General features: G+C 39.6%; 1 protein-coding gene across 4 annotated transcripts in view; it reads right to left on the bottom strand.

Annotated features, from left to right (window-relative positions):
• The window catches only part of KIFAP3 (kinesin associated protein 3), a 67,073-nt gene that overhangs the window by 43,320 nt on the left and 4,288 nt on the right, over positions 1 to 19,465 (bottom strand). For all 4 annotated transcript variants that reach the window (XM_050977420.1, XM_050977422.1, XM_050977421.1 and 1 more), the window contains exons 2-10: positions 19,150 to 19,281; positions 17,769 to 17,923; positions 16,600 to 16,655; positions 15,959 to 16,100; positions 14,774 to 14,873; positions 13,889 to 14,013; positions 13,319 to 13,417; positions 12,436 to 12,614; positions 10,149 to 10,311 (exon numbers count right to left, since the gene is read on the bottom strand). In XM_050977420.1, the coding sequence (XP_050833377.1) occupies positions 10,149 to 10,311; positions 12,436 to 12,614; positions 13,319 to 13,417; positions 13,889 to 14,013; positions 14,774 to 14,873; positions 15,959 to 16,100; positions 16,600 to 16,655; positions 17,769 to 17,923; positions 19,150 to 19,281 (1,151 nt within the window). The remainder of the gene's footprint in view (positions 1 to 10,148; positions 10,312 to 12,435; positions 12,615 to 13,318; positions 13,418 to 13,888; positions 14,014 to 14,773; positions 14,874 to 15,958; positions 16,101 to 16,599; positions 16,656 to 17,768; positions 17,924 to 19,149; positions 19,282 to 19,465) is intronic.

The following is a 19,465-nucleotide window of genomic DNA, read 5'->3' as shown; positions in this document are numbered from 1 at the left end:
ATTTTCCAGAAAGGAAGAGATTTCAGGCTGATGTCTGCAAGTTTCACTGTTCTACTTTCCCTATGGATACACTTTAGAGGGAGAAGCAGAACCTTGTGATTTTGTAAATTCCCACACAAAACAGAGACAATTCCTGATCCAGAGAGTAAAACACTGCAGGAAAATCAAGAGGAGGTGGTTGTTCCTAAGCACATGATTTAACACAACTGTTCATCTCATGCTCACTTGGGAAGCACACAGCCTGCAGGAAAGCTGACTGGAGACCAGGCAGAAGGAGTTGGTTGAAGATAGGAAGAGGACAGACACAGCTGCTGATGCATTTTAAGCTCAAACATCACCTGCAGGCTGAAGGTTACACAGAAGGGGAAGAATGACAGACTCTGAAATACCTACCAAGCCAATTCTCATCCTTTTACATTGGTACTTCCAAAAATATCAACTGGCAGCTGCTGACTATTACTTGAATATGGCAGTACCAAGCTTCCTTTCTCTAATTATTTTCTACTCATCTGAATGCTAATTAATTAACCCTGACTCAAACATTGCATAAAGACTTGGCTGTAAAAATGTCAAACCCTGCCCAGCAGCTGGCTGGAAAGCAGCTTTCCAAAGCAACCAAGTGATACCTTTTCTGCTATTTCTGACCACTACTGAAGGCCACACTTGGAAAAAAGACATTGCAAGGACGACTTCCTTATGACTGGGTAGAGTAAGGATCAATTATTGCCCTAACGAGAAAAAGCAAGAGAAAAAAACCCAAAAAAACAGATCTCTGCCAAATGTGTTCATAAAAATCACCAAAGTTTTGGTGGGGTGCCAGAAAATTGTGGCCTACAAATGATGGTAAGTTTTGAGCATCAAGCTTTTTATGACTGAAGGTGGAATAGCCAAATGGCCTAAAGCAGTAAGGGCAGCCCTGGAAAATAATGGCCTAGTCATTATGGATTCTTCTAGAATTTATAATAAAACATGAATCATAATGAACTCATTGGATATTAAATGTGGGGGTCACAAGCACTTTGATAGGATTTCCACAAAAATCTACCATTAATTAACCAAACAATCATTTGAAAGTGTAACTGAATTCGCCTTATTTCTTATACAGCCATTCCTGAGAAATTGGTCATTCCCAGCTGAGTGCAGTTAATGCCTTAACAAACCAGTCATTAACTGCAGTTACTGATTTTGTGGGAATTATTGTGTTATAAAATACACTCAACAGTTTATAGAAACAATACTTAAGATTTTTTTTTTTTTTTTTGCAGCTGTAGTTCAGCTGGAGCAGATGGGATGGAAAAATATCAGGTCCCTGGGGCTGTTTTCACAACTAGTTTTCTGCAAATTAGAGAGGGAAATAAATACATGATGGGTTCTGAGTTCAAAATGGCTTCAGATTTTTAGCCTTTGAACATTAATAAGAAGCCATGTGCCAGTTCTGGGGACCAATGCCTGAATTCCATGTTTAGTTCTTACTATGGTTAAATATCTAAATAGTATTAGTAGCAGAGGCTAAAGAAAAAAATATGATTTCTTGATCACAAGATCAAGTCCTACATTTTGGTTCACTTTGTGAGCTTAAAATAAAAAAATCTTCCATTAGCTCCATGACAAAAAGAGAAACCCTACAGCTGTAAAATTGAATTGCCAGTCTCAGTAGCAGCTTTCAAGTGCTAAAGTAAAGAGGAGAATATAAATTAGGGACTAAATTATTCAAATATAACACTATCAGTAAATAAAGCAGCCATCACTTCTAATGGAATAATCAATGTCTCCATATTAGATATGAAATATGCCCTATCCCACCCATGTGCAAAACATGAACTACACTAAATCAAAACCAGAACACAAATGAAGATAAATACCTGTTAAAACAGCAAAGTGAATCTTTATTTCACTTTCAAACTCTAACATCCTAACATGATCTGCTGCAGAATTAGGCAAGGAAGAAATCTAGATTATTAGGAATGCCACAGACTGAGTATCAGATCTATGCCTGTCTCACCCTAATGTCAGAAAACAGATTAATCAAGAGGTTATTCAAATGTATTATAATTAGCAGTGATTTTAGAAAAGAAAACTGATAGAAAGGTCTCTCCACTTACCTCTATCCCATATCATTCCTCACAACCAGCTCTGAAGCAGTTGGACTGAGTCAGTCCATGTGTGCTCTAGACACATATTGGTTTGATTTACATATGTAAATATAAATCATATTGGCTATATCAGTTTATTTTATCAAGAGAAACTGAAAGAATTTTCAAATCTGCTCAGACTCAAGGAGACTAGACATTGTAAATAAAACATTATGATAGTAATTACATACTAATAACCCCTCCTGTGCCCTCTTTATGTTATTTAAAACTGGCTTCATACCATAAGTCTAATTTAAAAATCTCAATGCGGCTATGGTTGGGTTTGGGGTTTCATTTTTTAGGGTTTTTTTCCCCTTCACCCAAAGAACTCAGTACAAGCCACATAAGAACTTTAGTTTCCTAAAGGACTAAAAACTGACTAATTTGAGTTATTTAATGTTGCAGCACAAGAAAAAAAAAAAGAAGCTGCATGTCTGGAACCTCACACTCCATTTCTTTGCCTGAAACTCCATGCAAGACAGACTGAAAAACATTCAGTAAGCACCTCAGTGTAGAACTGCCATTAGAAAGACTGGTAATTAACACACTGCTGTAATTAAGTGTGTCCTTTTCTGAGGCAAAACATACCCCATTTTTTGTCCTTAGGATGGGCTATAACCAATCATACTTGAACTCATGACTTCACACAGAAACTGCTTAGTTGCAATATCCCGTAATACCTCACAAAGCAGAAAGAAATCAACTAAAAAATTCAGATTAGAGAGAAATCAAGAGGCAATTGGATTATCCCTGAAAGAAGAAGGTAAAGCTGCTTCTCTTTCCTCCACAGGAGTATTATGTTTTGGGTTCAGCTATGACCAAGAAAGAAAGCAAGAGACAGAAAAAAGAGTTAAGGACTGTTGTTATTACCAAAAACCAGAAATCAGAACAGGTTCTCAGTCTGATTCAAACACACACTTCCAAAGTAAGTGGAAAAAATTCTAAGCAAAGATCTTCTTCTAGAAGTCTCCACCAAGCTATGTAGATTAAATAGAAATGTACAGAACATGCATAATTTTTGCCATATCTGCACTATGATTTCATTAAAGTACATCAAGTGCTCTGACTAAAATTACTAGAAAATATTGAGACTTTTTGGAGCTAAACACACCCTTCTAATCTAGTTTGGCATTCAGAGGAAAAGGAAATAGGTGAAGGTTTTCTGTGCTGCTCTGAATGGATGCTGCAGCTAGATTCCAACATGCTCCTGCCTGGAGAAGGAACTAACCCAATGCAGGATGGGTTCTCTTGCCTTGAGAAATGGATGATTCACGACTCTGAAACTGGTTTTACCCACCTTGAAGATGCTGAGGTACAAAGCTGAGGTTCAAATCTACTAAGCCCAAAAAGTGGAGTTAAATATTGGTTGAGCTTTTGAGTCTTCCAGATAGCAAGAATTCAATTCCATACTCTTCAAGCACCCATTTAAAAGGGTTTGAAGATAATATTATCAACTGACAAAGCATTTCTCACCTCAGCAACTGCAGATATGGGGAATGTAGAGTTGCTTTCTTGGACTGCAACAAGCATTTGAGAAACTTTTTTCAAAGGAACAAATTTGTGAGTTAAGATGCTTCCACATGTCTTGAAGGAAAGCAGAGTGTAACCTTCTCCCTTACACCTGAACTTGTAAAATCCTCAGGAGCTCTAGGACTTCTCCAGCAGCAAAATTGTTCCACGTGGTGCTTTGAGGGTGCCCCTCTGCCTGCAGGTTTCACAACAGCTTTGGGAAAGGTGCTCCTCTCTTCCACCCTGGCCCTTTTCATGATGATGTTACCATAGATCAGGAAGATAAGCAGAAGTGCCCCACCCCCTCTTTATGGAGATTTATCCCAGAAACCAGAACTAGTTGTGTTCTGTCATGCTTCAGGCATCCAAGTTAAGCTCTGTAAAGCTTTCAGATGTCAAGAACTCAGCAGATTTACTTTTTACTGTTAAATGTTAATTTGCTCTTGCAATAAGCTAAGAAATCATTAAAAGCATTGAATTAATCAGTCACATCTTGTAAGCTCCACAACAGAAATACTGGCTCAGGGGATCCTTTCCATTCATGAGTTCAATGAATTTCCAACAACTCAGCTCCTTCATCTTTAGATTGCTGCCATCTCTCCACTCCTATCCTTGCTGCTGACATGAGCATTTTTATTTTCAGTCAACACACATGAAGTTAGTTTCTTATGTTCCACTAAAGTTAACCTCTTTACTAAAAAAGCCAATAACACAGGTGAATTCACACACACACTCGTGACCAGCACACCACAGCAAGGAGCTTTCACTCACCTGATAGTGATGAGTCTCTACACTCAGTTCTGTATTTCTCAAAATGAGAAGTCATTTCTTCTTTAAAGTTTGCTGTCTATATTCACATTCAAAGTACCTAAATTTAAGTGCTGAGTTCTAAGACACATTATGCATTCCCCAATCCTTATATCACTCGGACATGCTTAGGTCTATCTGTACTTCTAATAAGGATTTTGAAAATTAATGTTAAGAGATGTTTTTGGGGTTTTTGCGTTGGAGTTCTTTTTGTTTGTTGTTGAAGGTTTTTCTTTTTTATTTTTTAAGCCCTGGCCATACTCACCACAAATGATAAAAAAAACTACCATTAAAATAAATCCCTTAATAATTGCTGCTTTCCAACAGACTGGTCCCTGTAGTTGAACTGTTACTTAATGTGCTTCAGCGAGCCTTCACTATAAAGGAATGGAGACACCCCAGGCAATATTCACACAAGTAGTATTGGAACCAGCTGCTGCAGAGCCACCTTAGGAAAAAAAGGTTTCTCAATTTAATTGGGAAAACAGGAGGAAGCATAAATTTTACTGCCATTAATAACTTCAAGCAATCCCGATATGACTTTACCTCACCCTGATGGCTGGACATGTGCTTTTTGTTAGGCTCTTTGCCACATCTGACCCTCATTGTTTGCTCACTTGATCAGGTAAGAAAATGTATGTTTCTTTATAGGATAAACGAGGCCTATTAAAGTCAGAAAAAACACTGCAGTAGCCTATAAGAAGCTCCATTTTTCAACAGATGTGTGAAGCTCCATAATAAGTTCATTACAAAAAGGCCAAGTGAACTCATAAAGAGAGCACATCTACCTTAAGCCTTCTTAAAAGAAACTTTCATAAAAGGAATAGAGCATTAAAAACCCACAGCACTCCGTTAATTAGAGAGCAAAGTACTACTTGGCTTTTTAAACAGCTGTCACCTTATAATCCAGCTTGGCTGCATACCATATCAAGCCTTGATTGTTAAGAAGCCCAACATACAACTGGTTGGCAATTCTTTGATTGCTCATTAAACCCAACTTGTAAAGAATGGAAAAATATCAGAGGAATTTCAGCAGTTCCCAGAAAAGATTCTATCAATGAACCCAGTGAAGACAGGCTCTTCTCTGAGGACTAAATGTGACTTTCAGTGCTACTCTCTGCTCTGGCTTCTCCAGCTTAAATGAACAAGACAGAGAAGCCTGACTTACTTTGGAGTTTCCACAGCCCGTGAATTTTTATCTAAAATTAGGTGGCTCCTGCTTTCTCATTATGCTTATATTAAAGAAATTAACAACATCATGCCAGGATGCTCACATTAATAAGGCAGAGAGGCTGGGCACAATCTGTGACTGGCAAAACCATACTGCTGCTACCTGGGGCTGCCCACACTGTATTTCAGAGTGCTGTGTAACAAACACTCATCTGGCTTTGTGGATTTGTGTTTCAGCCAAGCAAAGTGCTTTCAGCCACTGTAATCTGTGCTGGAAAACATAACCCAGGATGTTCCTCACCACCTGAAATCTATTTGAGATTGACTACCTTGGCACTGAGTGGTACTTTCACAGCTGTATGCACAACCCTTCTGCACTCCATGTTCCCTTTGGGCCTGATTTGCAACCAATCCTGTTTTGTGACCCACCCACTTTTCAGCTCACCAGTATCTGTGTACAACCTTCAATTTTTAAAAGTAGATAGTAATTGCAAGCAACAGAAGAGATACTTAAGTCTGACTTCCAAGCATAATGGGGTTTTATTCTTTCAGCACAGCTTGCACTGGGGAGTGAATGAAAAGAAAATGGCATTTCAAGACAATATGTACTGAGTACACCTAAGAACTGTCCAGCAGCTCTGGAAAATGAACACACACATCATCAAAAAGATACTTGTTCCCTGCACAGTCAGACCTACTCCTTTTACTCTTTAAGCAGCAACACAGTTCCTTCCCACTGCAACAGCTTTTGCGGCATTCCCTGTAATTTGCATCCTTGGAGAGGGATATCTCACTGATGGGAAGAACCAGAAATGCCAGCACTACCCACCACAAAGGGATGCTGCCAGAAGCTGCTTCTCAACAGGGCTCCACCATGAGCTTTTCAGGCTGCCTTAACCCCCACAGCAGCACTCAGCTGGCTCTGCTGTACAAACTGCCTGCTGTTCTCATGGCAAAGGGGGACTATTTGTCTCACTTCACAAAGGCTAAGAAACAACTCAGAGTCAGCGCAAAATAGCACCCTTATTAGAAGACTATGCATCAAAAGCTGTGCCTATATTTAAGAGAGCAGTACTAAAATCTTTGTATTCAATTTGGCCACTTCACTGAAAAACAAAGTGGATTTGGTCCAAACAAAAAGTGAGGGGGTTTTATTTTTCCTTGAATATTTTCTTCTGTTTGCTGCCAGGGCATTTACTTTAGAAGCCAATCACACATCCAGGGGAAGAATTATGAAAAAGGGTAACATTTCCCTTATGTCCAATAAGGGAAGAACATTTCCAGGAATCAAGAAAACAGATCTGTATCCTGTTTTGAAGTTCAGCTATATGTTTCCCCCTTTCCAAACTCTACCATAATTGGAGCAAGTCACTCCTGTGCTCCACTTCCCTTGAATTCTGCCACGCAAAGCACAATGAGAGCACTCAGAGTGAAGCAAACCTCCATGGAGTAGTGTGTAGCAGGCTGCTTTGGTCTTTCTTTCCAAGGGGATGACTGGAAGACACTGAACCTGTGTTTTCCACATTTCAGGCAAACATCTAATTTAAACCACTTGGTGAATTCACATGAATTCTTACCTTAGGCAACTGAAGTCACACTTCACATATATTGGCACAGAAAGGAAAGATCACTCTAAACATAATTTCTAAGTATTAAAACAAAGCCACACTGCAAAAAACACTCTCTGCAGGGTCCTGGTGATTCAACATTTAAAAGGTCTTCTTAAAGGATGGAAGTCACACAAAGGAACAAAATCTCTTTTCATAGCTCCTAACCACCCTATGTATGGAAAAAGCTGAGTACAGCAGACTCTATCTTACAGGCCTCCACAGCTCTGCTCCAGCTTCAGATCTCAAGTCTGAGGCCAAACTCCCCTCAGCTGCACACAGCTCTTTGAGAGTCACAGCCTAACAAAGATCAGCTGTGGTTGATTAATTTGGGTGCCTGCAGGGAGCAAGAGAAGCTTTGTCATATACAATACTTGAGACTTGTGAAGAGAAGCGAGTGGTGCTGACTGGCACAGCTACATGGGGAAGCAGGCACTGGCACTATTAAAAAGAAAAAGCTAATTAAAATGGAAACCAAGACTTAAGCAGTTTCTCATGTCCATGCTTTCAACAGCAGCCTCAACACTCTGGAGTGTGATGGAAATAAAGATGTTCCTTCTCCATTGCATCCATGGCATACTTATTCCTCTCCTGAGAGCTCAGTTGGAGCCAGTTCATCCTCACTGCTTCAGCCTCCACCTCCATGTAGAGCCTTCCTGCTCCCAAGCAACTGAGTGACCCTTGGGAAAGTAGTGGATCTTCCAGAATTGCAGACTGCATTCACCTCCATGCTCAGCCCTAAACCACTGCCTAACAAATCCTTTAATTCTCTGCAATCTCAACTCTCCCCTTTAAACACCTATTACACTTAATTTGTACCCATCTCAAACCCAGTGCTAAAGACTCAGAGGCCCAGCATGCATAAATGCTAAATTTCAGGAGGCTGAGTCAGCACACTTGACCTCTTGGCATTAAGAGTTGTACAAGGACTTATCAACAGCTGTTGTGCTGTATTAGCACTTGGAGAAGACCTGCAAATGCAAACTGAAGGGTACTGACTTGAATAATGTGTGTTTAATACCCAAATAACCTGTATAAATGGGGCATCTGGCACATGGCTGTTTTATTATTCAGATTGCAGACTTCTCTCAGACAGGATATGGCAAGTGATGCATTTGAGAATTGTTTGAATCACCATACCAAGAAAAGTCTCACAAGCCCTAGTGATGGCTTAAAGAAGCAAGTAATAGAATTTTTAGCACGTCAAGGGTAAGTATCAACCAATTCTACAAGGAGAAGCAAGACTAAACAGCATACGTATCTATGAAAAATTAAAATTAATAAAGAAGGGAAAGAATGGTTGAATACATCCTAGATGAGAAGAGAAACACACTGAATATTCTGGAAGTACCAGCAGGACTTGCAGTAATTACCCTAACAGTCACTTGAGGAACAGACTCCAATTTTAGCAACCAGCTCTTCTGAGCTAAACAGCCTTCACACAGGACTGGTTACAACTCTAGGAGAATGGCATTTGAAAAGCAATTCTCCTCTCCATGTTACAAACAGACACTAGGAAGCAGATATTTAACAGGTGAGTTCAGTCTGACTCTAATTGATATTAAATGGAGAACTTCTGGGAGCAGGGACTTCAGTGATTTGAGTCATGCCATTGCCTGGGGTGACAAATCCCCAGAAGCCCTCCTCAGACCACAGCATTGTCTGCTCTGTGAAAAAAAGGGACAAGTTCATGCTCCAAAAAGCTTACAACCCAAGCTGAACCAAACTAACTAACGAGACCCTCTCTCAAACAAGAGGAAAGATTCCCCCATCAGCTTCCATTTCTCAGATCACTTTTACTACCAAATAACATTGTCTTGAGGATAAAAAGATAAAGAAGAGGGCTTTCCAATGCCAATTTTAATCATCCTAGCTCAGACCAGTGCAAACATGGTTGTGGGACAGAAAGGATAAAAGGATGAGAGGCATTTCAGGCTGTACCAGGTAGCTGTTATATAATAATCACTAACAGGATTAAGGCTTCCAAAGCAGTCAAAGTTTTCATGGTGGTCACTAAACAGCAATAAGGCTGTGTTGAGGTTGAAGTAGAATTGAGCAGACAAACAACCCTAAGAGACTCACAGCTAGAGGAGAAAGCTGAGATTCACCACTGCATTGCCCTTCCCCCAGTCAGTATCCCAAAGCACATCCCAAAGCCAACAGATTTCAGAAGACTTTAGCAATGTCTTGCATCAGTGATTCACACAGACAAGATCCTTAGAGCCAAAAGCTGCTACACCTTTAGTGTATCAACCAGAGCAGCCTCCAGGTGGTATCAGCCAAAGAACACACAAAAAGCAATACAAGTCCCTCCTCAGAACTCCAGCATACAACAGAGATTCAAATAGAACAATCCTCTGCTTTTTCCAAACTTCTTTTTGTTTCCATGGCTCTCCCCTCAAGACAACAAAAAGTTTCACTTGTAACTGATGTATTCACATGACCTTAACACAAGATTGCCAAGCTGAAGGTCTAGAAATCAGTACTGCCTAGATTGAAAACTAACAAAATTGTGAGGTTTCTGATCTGTCTGGACAAGTTACCAGAGCAAGGAAGTATACCAAGCTTCACTAAAAAAAAAAAAAAAAAAAAAAATTATATATTTAGTTTGTACCTACATCAGCTAGGCCCTGTGAAGTTGCTAGCTATTTTTCCTAGGTGCTCCCCCAGAATTACAAACATCACTCATGTGTCAGCTCACTGAAGTAATTTCTAAAGACTGGAAGATTCATTCTACACTTCAAGAGACCCTAGAAGTAAATCTACTGGAAACCCGTGTGTGAGAAGATGATGTGAATGCCAAGAAGCTGGGAGTGGTGAGGAAGTGGCAAAACCAAAAGTGACACAGCAAGTCTCAGGTACATCATACCATGACGCAAAGAGCTTCACTGAAATGTCTGTGTTAGACCAAAAGAAGACATACCCAGGAGTGCAGTGAGTTTGGGAAGCAAACCAACATGGACCATTTTACTTCTCAGGCCTGTGTCAAAGGAGAGGTTCAGCAAGAGTCGAAGAGTGATATTCAGCAGGTCTTCATGTTCACATGGTACCATTTTCACAAGTTTTTCAACAATATCCATTTCAACCTGTATTGCAAGGGAAAAAAAAAACAAAACCATAATCCATCCAAATTTACTCTAGCTTCAATATTCAATTTGTAGCCATAACAGTGACTGTTAATGCAGTTTCATCTGAAGTAGTGTCACTTATGCCTTTGTGGTTGAAGTCTTCTAGATAGGCTTACTGGGAAACATTGATTAAAAAAGGCTTTGAACCAACAAGTTCATATGTCTTGGAAACATTCCTCACAGTTGGAATACTGCAGGAATGTGGTAAAGACATCACCTGCAAAACTAGACTGGGGTGAGCAAACTCATTTAAACTTTAACACATGCAATCCTGCAGCAACTGCCAGTGGAGTCAAAGATAAACCCAACCAAGAAAGACAGAAAATTGGCATCCAAAAAGAATTTGAGACCTTTCATTATGAATTTCAAATGAACCCCTAGCCAGAAGTGTGCATGTGCTCTCAGAAGAGGCATGCCATCCTACATGTCAAGTTAATAAAAGCATGAAAGTCATCTTGAAACATGTATCACTTTCAAATTAAAAAGTGGAATCCAGAAACTGAGAAGTGGTATCAGTTCCTGAGATCATGTTCACTTCACCAGCCAGAAAACACATCTGAACTGGCAAGACTTCAGAAAGTTTTTATCATGTTTTAAGCAACATTTCTGAGCTTTTATTTGACACAATCTTTTAAATGCATTCTTTTTTTTTTTTTTTTTTTTTTGTTTCCCAGATCCTTCTTTGGCCAGAAGGAGGCACATAAAATTACTTGGCATTCTTCAGACTTCTCCATGTACACTACTAGTCTGGTTATAAATAGACACTGAATGAATACTAAGAAAAGAAACTACAGCTCTCCCCACACAGCACAGTGCAATAATCAAACAACTGCCTGGACAGCTTTGATCAGAAACAATCAGATAGCAAGAACTCCTACCTCACTGCTCTGAATTTCATATGGCCCTGGAACAGCCAAGGAAAGAATGTGCTATAAATACACATGGATTATACAGTTGTACTCAGAATCAGGTGCTGCACAACTAATCTTGGTTCATTTTGCCTTTGACATTTTTGTATTACTACCCAATACAGATATCAGAACACCTTCTCCTTCACTGGTAGCTTTCCTTAATAATACCGTGCAGAAAAAAGCATCATTTTTATTCTCAGTAAGGAACACTCAGACAGCTAACCTGAAGCACACCAACATTTTCAAAACTGTTAGAACACTCTGAAATAAAAATGATTCAACAACTTTATCTTTCCAGTAAATCAGAAGGAATGGGGAAAGTGTGCCAGCAAATCAGTGTGTTGGAGAGCTAATTCTTATTTTCCTAACCAAGTCCCATACATAAATTAGGGAAATACTTCTTGTCTGCAGTCTTCAGTGCACATGCATGCAAAGGTCCAGTTAATTCACTACTGCTTTTACACAGACCTTTTCATCTCACAATCTCTGTACACCACTGATCCCAGATTACCTCTTGGATAAAGAAAATGTATCATTTTCATCTAATAAATTGTAATAGAGGCACAAAGGTGAAGTCAAGCATGTATTAAACTATCAGTAAAGGGGGTTCTTGGGTAGAGTTTGAAGTCACAAAACAAATTATGCTACAATTTCAGAAGTGTAAAACTTCACAAAAAAAAAAAAAAGCTAATGAAGAACAACTGCCTCCAATTCTGAGGAGCTACTGGCAGCAGGAAGGAACCAAACTGACACTGAAGTAAGTAAACTAGTCCAGCAAACTCCAGAAGAATAAATATCTCTCTTCCCAAGTCAATACATGGCAGAAACAATAATATGTGGTCCCAAGGGTATATATAGTCTGGGGGCAGAGTCATGGGCATCACCACAAGTGAGGGTATAACAAGACTCTCAGGTGCTAAATTCCAAATCTGGAATTTTGTGGATCATATTTAGCATTAGATTCTCTGTTTGGGATTTCCTCGAAACTGTTTGCAGTAGGTTATGACTGGATGTTGTGCTTTTCTTGCACACATTTTACTTGTAACAAAATCAGATAATCAGTACTAGAGATACTCAGTGTAAAAACAGAGATGTTTTCCTCTTCCCTCTAACCACAAAGTTTTCAGAACTCCAACCTTTCCAGCATTCAGTAGAGTGCTACAAGCCTCACCATATCATTTTTGTTCTCCATGAAAATGCTGAGTTTCTTCAGGAAGGTTACAACGAGGATAAGCAGCTCAAAATTATCCCGGTCCAGTGCTTTCACCAACATGTGCACAATGTTCTTGTTCCTCATCTTCAGCTCAATGCGAGTATCCTCAGCAAGGTTTAGGAGCAGGTAAATTGCAACTGACAAAGGTCAACACAAATCACACCAACAGATCATACCCAACACAGCTAAACAAGTCTCTATTTACACTTGAAGTGCTGAAGATAAGACTTTCAGAAGCATTTTGCTCCCTTTTCAATACATTTTGAAGGAAATTGCCAGTGAATGCCTTTTTTTTTCCTCTTTAAAAAGCATTAATTCTAATTGTGGCTCTGAAAAAAAATTAGAATTATGATAACTAGAAGCTTTTTATGTTGTGTGGTTTGTATTTTTCTTTATTTCAATTCCAACAAACCAGTAAAAAGCCCCTCTCAGGAAAGGTTTGCCACTCTGATAATTTCAATCTAACATGAAGTGTATTTAGTACAAAAACTGAGATTGAATATATCATTGAAGATTTCATTCTATGAAATATTTAAAGAATTAGATACAAGCTAAATTAGGCAAATTTAAAAAAATTTCAAATACCCAACTCCTCCTAAACCAATATCATGAGCAAAGAAGAGTGGATCACTTTTGCTCTTCTTCTGACAAATGGCTTTTAAAATTATTAGTAACTTCAAACAATCTGATTAAGTATTTGTCTTTCCCCTGTTCTTTGGCAACACTCTTCCATACTCATCCACACATTCAGGATATTTAAGACATGGTTATAACAAGAATCACACAGGATCCTCAGCCATATTTACCAACAACAAAATAATTTGCTTTTTGGATTTGGTACCTCTAAGCAGCTGTTCCTGCTTGACAACCAGCCCTTTGTATTTCTTGTAAGTTTTCTCATAGTCCTTTTTCAGGGTTTGATTTTCAGGATCTTCATCAAGTGAATTAGAGAAGTTAAGGAGTTCAGAGAAAAGTGATACAGGCTAGGTGAAAATTGTTCTCTAAAGTGTTCCTCAATCACCAGAGAAAAACAAGGGATCTATGGAATACCTAGTGTCAAGACTCTCCCTCAGCACCAGCCTACTACACCTGCAATCCAGGCCATGACTGTTCTCTCCTTCTAGGCCAGGATATTTTACACCCTACTAAGCAGCACAGGTAGTCTAAGACATACTGCTGATAAAATACAACATTTTTTTCTCTTGTGTTGCTTTAACAGCTTCAGCTTAACCTTGTCCACATCCCAAAATCTTTATTCTTGGTCTTTCTAATATCTGCAATTATATTTTGCACTTTCTGGTAAATTCTACTGCTTTTACAGAAGGTGCTGCACATCATCTTGTGTAACCCAACAACACTCATCAAGAAAAGTCAGAAGCCATTAGGCTATGCCAGAACATCGAAAGGATATCAGCTTTCTTCTTTTTAGCAAGTTCTTCCTGCCAAAGCTCATGTCTCTTCAGTTCATGGTCTATGATATTCATACACAGAGCTCCAATCTTGTAATGTGTGATTATCCCATGAAATTGAGAGAAACTACATTGAAGAAATAATACTTGTGAGGAATAAATGCCAACAACTCCATATCTACTTTGACATCTATGTAGAAATACTGCACCACATCAAATATTAAAAAGGTATTTACAGTTTGCCCCATTAAAGCACTTTCCTATTGGAAAATTATTTTAAAACAAGAATAATCCCTGAAATCATGAGCATTTTGTCAACTTGTAGAAAGATAAGGAATAGTTTGTTGTGCCAGATCAAAACAAAAACACATTCCAATTTTCATGCATAAAGGAAAAGGTTTTCCCCTCAGCCCTGCCTTCCATACTGCAAGTGCTTCAGAGCACTCTCCCCTCACCAAAAATAGAATAAAGACTTATTATTATTTAAAGAATAAAGATCAAGGTAAATGCAATTTCTGTTTGAATTATTTCTAGGAAGGGTATGCAGAAACACTGGCATAGCTAAGGAAGAGCAATGCTCACTTCAGTTTTAAACATTGTTTCTTCCCTGTAGGTGTGCAGATGGGAATTAGAGGTGGCAGCTCAGCCACCTTTCATTTCTGACACAAAGCCATGAGTCACAATCTTTACTAGCTTCTTCCCAGCTCTCTTACAAACTGCCTCACCATGAGAATTTTTTGTTATGTGATAAAACTGAGGCACAAGCGTGTTTCTGTCTGTTTTTCCTGTTTCAGTGAAGTTTTGTAACAGAGAGCAATAAACAAATGAAAAGCCACGAAGCAGAGCTACATTCTTTATGTTCCTAAATCCAGGGACTCTGCACTCACCTTGAAAAGCAGAAGAAAATGTAAATTATATTGGTAGCCAGTTCAATGCTTTGTTTCCAGTCTTCCCTCAGCACTCTAGCCAATGCACCCAGGGCAGTTTCTGAAGTGAAACAAGATTTAGAGAAGCATCAGCATTTTGTGTCCCTCCTTTTTAGCTTGTGAGCATCAGAATAGTTTTCCAGTGGAACACTCTCACAGGTATCTGACTTTAACAGGCAGCACTGTTCATGAGTTCTGTTTGGAGGCAGTACCAGAGAGTGCCCTGGGTGGTCACCCTGTCACAAACCCTAAGAGGCAGCAACATGGAAGGAAAGTGCAACCAAACACTGAAGTCATCTGAAAACTACCACTAACCTTCAGATCTTGTGGCCTCTGCCATCTCTATGCTCGGTACTACATTGTGTCCCCTGCCTAAAACACTACCATTTTCACTTTCAAATTCCCTTTAAATTCTGCCTGGACAGACAGTATTTCTCATCCATATTTCCATTTATTTTCCCCCTTCATCTACTTCATATTATTTAATAAATTGGGTTCTCCTTGTCTTATTTAATTTCACTTTTCCAGTCACATTCCCCTAACTAGTCTCTCTTCATGTTACACCACGTTCCTCAATCACAAAAGCAGCAACTGGGAACATGAAGCACTAAATATTTTCCACAACTCTTAGGTACAAGCCATTATTTCATGGCTCATCATTCCCATCCCATCTTCTGTGGTGACACTGCAAGATAGGCACATATTGAAGTCATCAATACATGAGGGTATAAGGGCTCAGCAAAAGAGACAAAAAGGGCAAGGAAAGAAAATAAAAAATTAACTCGTGTCAGCTTGCAAATCCCCTTTTCAAGGCAAATTTCCTGATCTACAGAATACAACAATACATTCCCATCTCCAGCAGTAATGCCAGCTGAAGTTAATTTAGCATCAAAATAACTAGCATCAGGAAAAAGTAGCTGAAGCCTCTAGAGGCCAGGAAGATTTCAGTATTAGGCTCACCTAAGACCAGTCTGAGCAGCATCCATTTGTAGAGAGACCCAACAGAGCTTTGATGGCCACCTTATTATGAACAGAGAAATAGAGCCTAGCAAACTAAAGACAATCCCAAATTAAAGGTGAACTACTTTTCCCTGGATACAGATGAACAGCACATCAAGAGAAATTACCATTGGGTTTTAAAATTACCATTTATAAGCAGCTCTTCCAAATTATCAGGATTCCTGGCCAGCTGCAGGATGAGGGCAGAGCCACGCACCTTGTCAGCAATGTCCTCATACAGTAACTCAATGTACTCATCCATGTCATTGATATTGGCAACTTCATCAATCTGAAAGCAGTCAGAAGCAAGGGCTTCACTGAGAAACATGGCAATTCAACACCAGCAATCACAACTTTATTCAGTTGTCACACCAAAGGGCACTCAGCTTCTGAGTACAGATCTTAGGCAAAAATAATATACAAGTTAAAAAAACCCAACACATGCAGAATGACTGCCAATGAACATCAGGAAATCTGAGGAGATATAATTCCTAAAAATCGAAGGATGCTCAGGCACAACTCTGTGTCCTGTCTGATGTTCTAGTCCTCACTGGCTGTCCTACTGTGTGCTATACTTTGAGGGGTAAGTATGCAAGGCAAATATTTTACCCTTTCTGGAGATAATTTTTTTTCCATTGTGCAGTATTTCCAAACCAAGTTCTTTGTTTAAAAAACAAGAAGCAAAAAACCCACAAGAATTCAGCATTTCCTCTCCCCTCCTCGCTTTTTTAACTGCTTACTGAAGTAGTAAACAGGGTTTGCATTTCTCTTTTAACAGCAATACTTACCTCTGTTCCTTCAAATGGGGGTGGATCTTTTGGCTTGCTGGTTTTTTCTTTCTTTTCTACAAAGAAAAAGACATAGGTGCAGTTAAGTTACACACAAACACAGACCAAACACATATCCAGTGTTCTCATAATGAACACACCAGTAAAATCAAGGTCAAAGTCCTTTCGTGTCCAGCTGACCTGCCAGACTAACACAGACTTCTGAACCCCAACACTCCTAGGGAGTAAAACAAATCCTCAGCTGCCTTTTGACAACTCAGCCTAAATGATCAGTGATAGCCCTATCAGGTGGGGAGACAGAGGGTAAAAAACCTTAGAGCAAGCCCAGAGTGACAACACTCACTCCCACAGTGAGACATCAGCAGCTTTGATTCTGCTTGTGCCCTGTGACACACCAAGACACAGAAATGCAGAGTGAAAGTGAGTAAAACATGCAAAGTTCTTACAATCAAACCCCCCACATAACATAAATCTTCATTTTATATCTGTCTCACTAGGAATCCAGCTTGAGAACAAAGCTTACCATTTCACAGTTGCAAGAAACCTTGATAACCACAAGGTAATGTAGAATCTAATGTTAAATATTCAACTGTCCTCTGAGCAGAAAGTTTAAGGTGAACTTAAACTTTATTAAGACATAAATAGGAGCACCAAGAGGCCAGGAAATTTAGATAACAAGGTGAGAGAAATACCCCAGGCTGTCAGCTACACTGGACCAAAGCTTGTGAGGCTCTGAAACTCTCCAGCTTTACACACAGCCCAAATTGAGCCTAGGCACACTCTGTACCCTTGCAAGAGGTGATGGCAGAGGTCCTTCTAGGAAGATCCTCTTAGAGACTTCTGATGTCACTGTAAGTGCAGATTCAGTATGATGAGGCTGCATCCAATAGCCAAATCTGTACCTCTCAAGTCCTGCTAATGCACAAGGCAGGCGGTAAGAAGCATCAATACTAAATGTAACCAAATAATAAAATAAATTTGGTTATTAAAAAGGTAATTTCCTCGCTTCAAGATCATAATTGTTTCCAAGGGTGATAAAAGATATATGTGTCCTACTGTGGCCATCCCCAGAGAACTGGTACATCAGGCACATTGGGCTCTCAGCTAGGAACACCTCAGTATTTGTCCAAGGCTGAGGCACCCCAGTCCCAAGCCCCTGTATTTTTTACCTTTTCCTGCTGAGGAATCTCTGCGGTTCTGCAGGTAGTACAGCAGCTGCTCTACTTCTCCAAGCTTGGAGGGGTGAATGAGCTTGCATTCTTCAACCACCTTTCGAGCCAGGGAACTGATGTCCGTGTTTGCATTAAGACTCTTCAGCCGAATTCTGCAACACAGAGAAGTCTCTTTTCAGCTTCGAAATTTTTTATCTTCAGTCCTTTGATTATGTTTATACAGTCAAGAATTTCTCAAAGCAGAAATGATCCTGATGCACCCAGTGCTTGTGCCTTTCATGTCAAAGTGGTGCCTCTGAACTCCAAATGGCAAGCAACTGTCAAACAGATTTGGTGGAGCGTAACTGTTCAGGAGCTGACAAGCAGCAACATTAAAGGCAGCTGTATGAACAGATCCCTTACAGCCATCTTAGATACAAAAGACAGTAATTGATTTGGATATACCCCATAAAAAGTGCACAGGACCACAAAGGAGTATTGCAGACAAAAAAGTCCCAAATGAGAGACAGTTCTGGGTGTTGTCTGCACAGAAAGGTTCTTTTGCAGTGCCAGAAGTCTCCCACAGCTCTGGCAGATTTGCAGTCAGGTCCACAAGCAATGAGTAGGAAGAAATCTCTGTGGGAATTAACAACAGTGTGGAAAAAAAAGGAATTCCACCATCTTGCAGATGCAAATTATGTTGATTCATCTGATGACAGAAGTATGCTTCTGAGATCTCCAAAAACTGGAGAAAACTTAAGGATTCTCCTTCCTTTTTTCCCCCTCTCAATTATTCTTCTAGCATGCACTCACACAGGCAGCCACTTCAGTTCAAATTTTCAAAAAGAAATCATTACAGAGATAAAATCCCCCTAGAACAGATCCAACCTTGCAGCTTGAAAAATGAAGTTATGATAGTTCTCTCAGCTTTTCCAGTGGGGAATATTTTAATGGTCTTGAAAGAAATTACCCAGGCAAAAGTGAAATGCAGATAAAGCAGTGAATTCACTGGTTAGGCAGATCAAAACAACAGGAGAGCCAACAGCTGGAGCACAAGGCTCTCAGGAGGTTCAATGGTACTTCTTGCTCCAACATGAACTACCATTTGCACAGGAAACAATCACTTTTCTCTGCCTCAACGACCCATCATGTAAAACAGAAGCCATCATTTTTCTTTACAAAACACCTTAAAGGACATGGCTGAAAAGCAATTTACAACGTGTGTTTCAGATGTTAACACGTGCCTGGGAAGGTTATTTCCTGGCTTTGAAACCCTCTGCTAGTCCAGCACTTAGTTCCATAAAAATTATAAACTACAATTTCTCAGAGGTAGATGATACTCTGAGTTATTGAATCTATGAAAATTGAAATAAAATATCAGAGCTTGCTATGACCTTACATTTTCTGACATTCCTTGCGTTCCCCCAGCATGGGGTCTCCCAACTCTCCCAGAATCATTGCTTCCACTTCATAATGGACAATGAGGGCTTTCTCAGATGGATGCACATCTATGTTACCTCCTTTTACCTTCCTGTTATAAAGGGAAAAAAATGATTAAATGAGAAGCTCAGAAAACACACCAGAGCAGAAATCAGGTACCTGCTATGCAGACCCTAAACCCAAGTAGTGCTCTCCTCCCACACCACATTCCACCCCACAGAGCTGTACCAAAGCCTGGTGCTAGTGGCATATTCTTGGCTACTACCTGCAGTACA

Source organism: Serinus canaria, chromosome 8 (genome assembly GCF_022539315.1).
Source record: "Serinus canaria isolate serCan28SL12 chromosome 8, serCan2020, whole genome shotgun sequence".
NCBI lineage: Eukaryota > Metazoa > Chordata > Aves > Passeriformes > Fringillidae > Serinus > Serinus canaria.
This window is presented reverse-complemented; position numbering and strand designations above follow the sequence as displayed.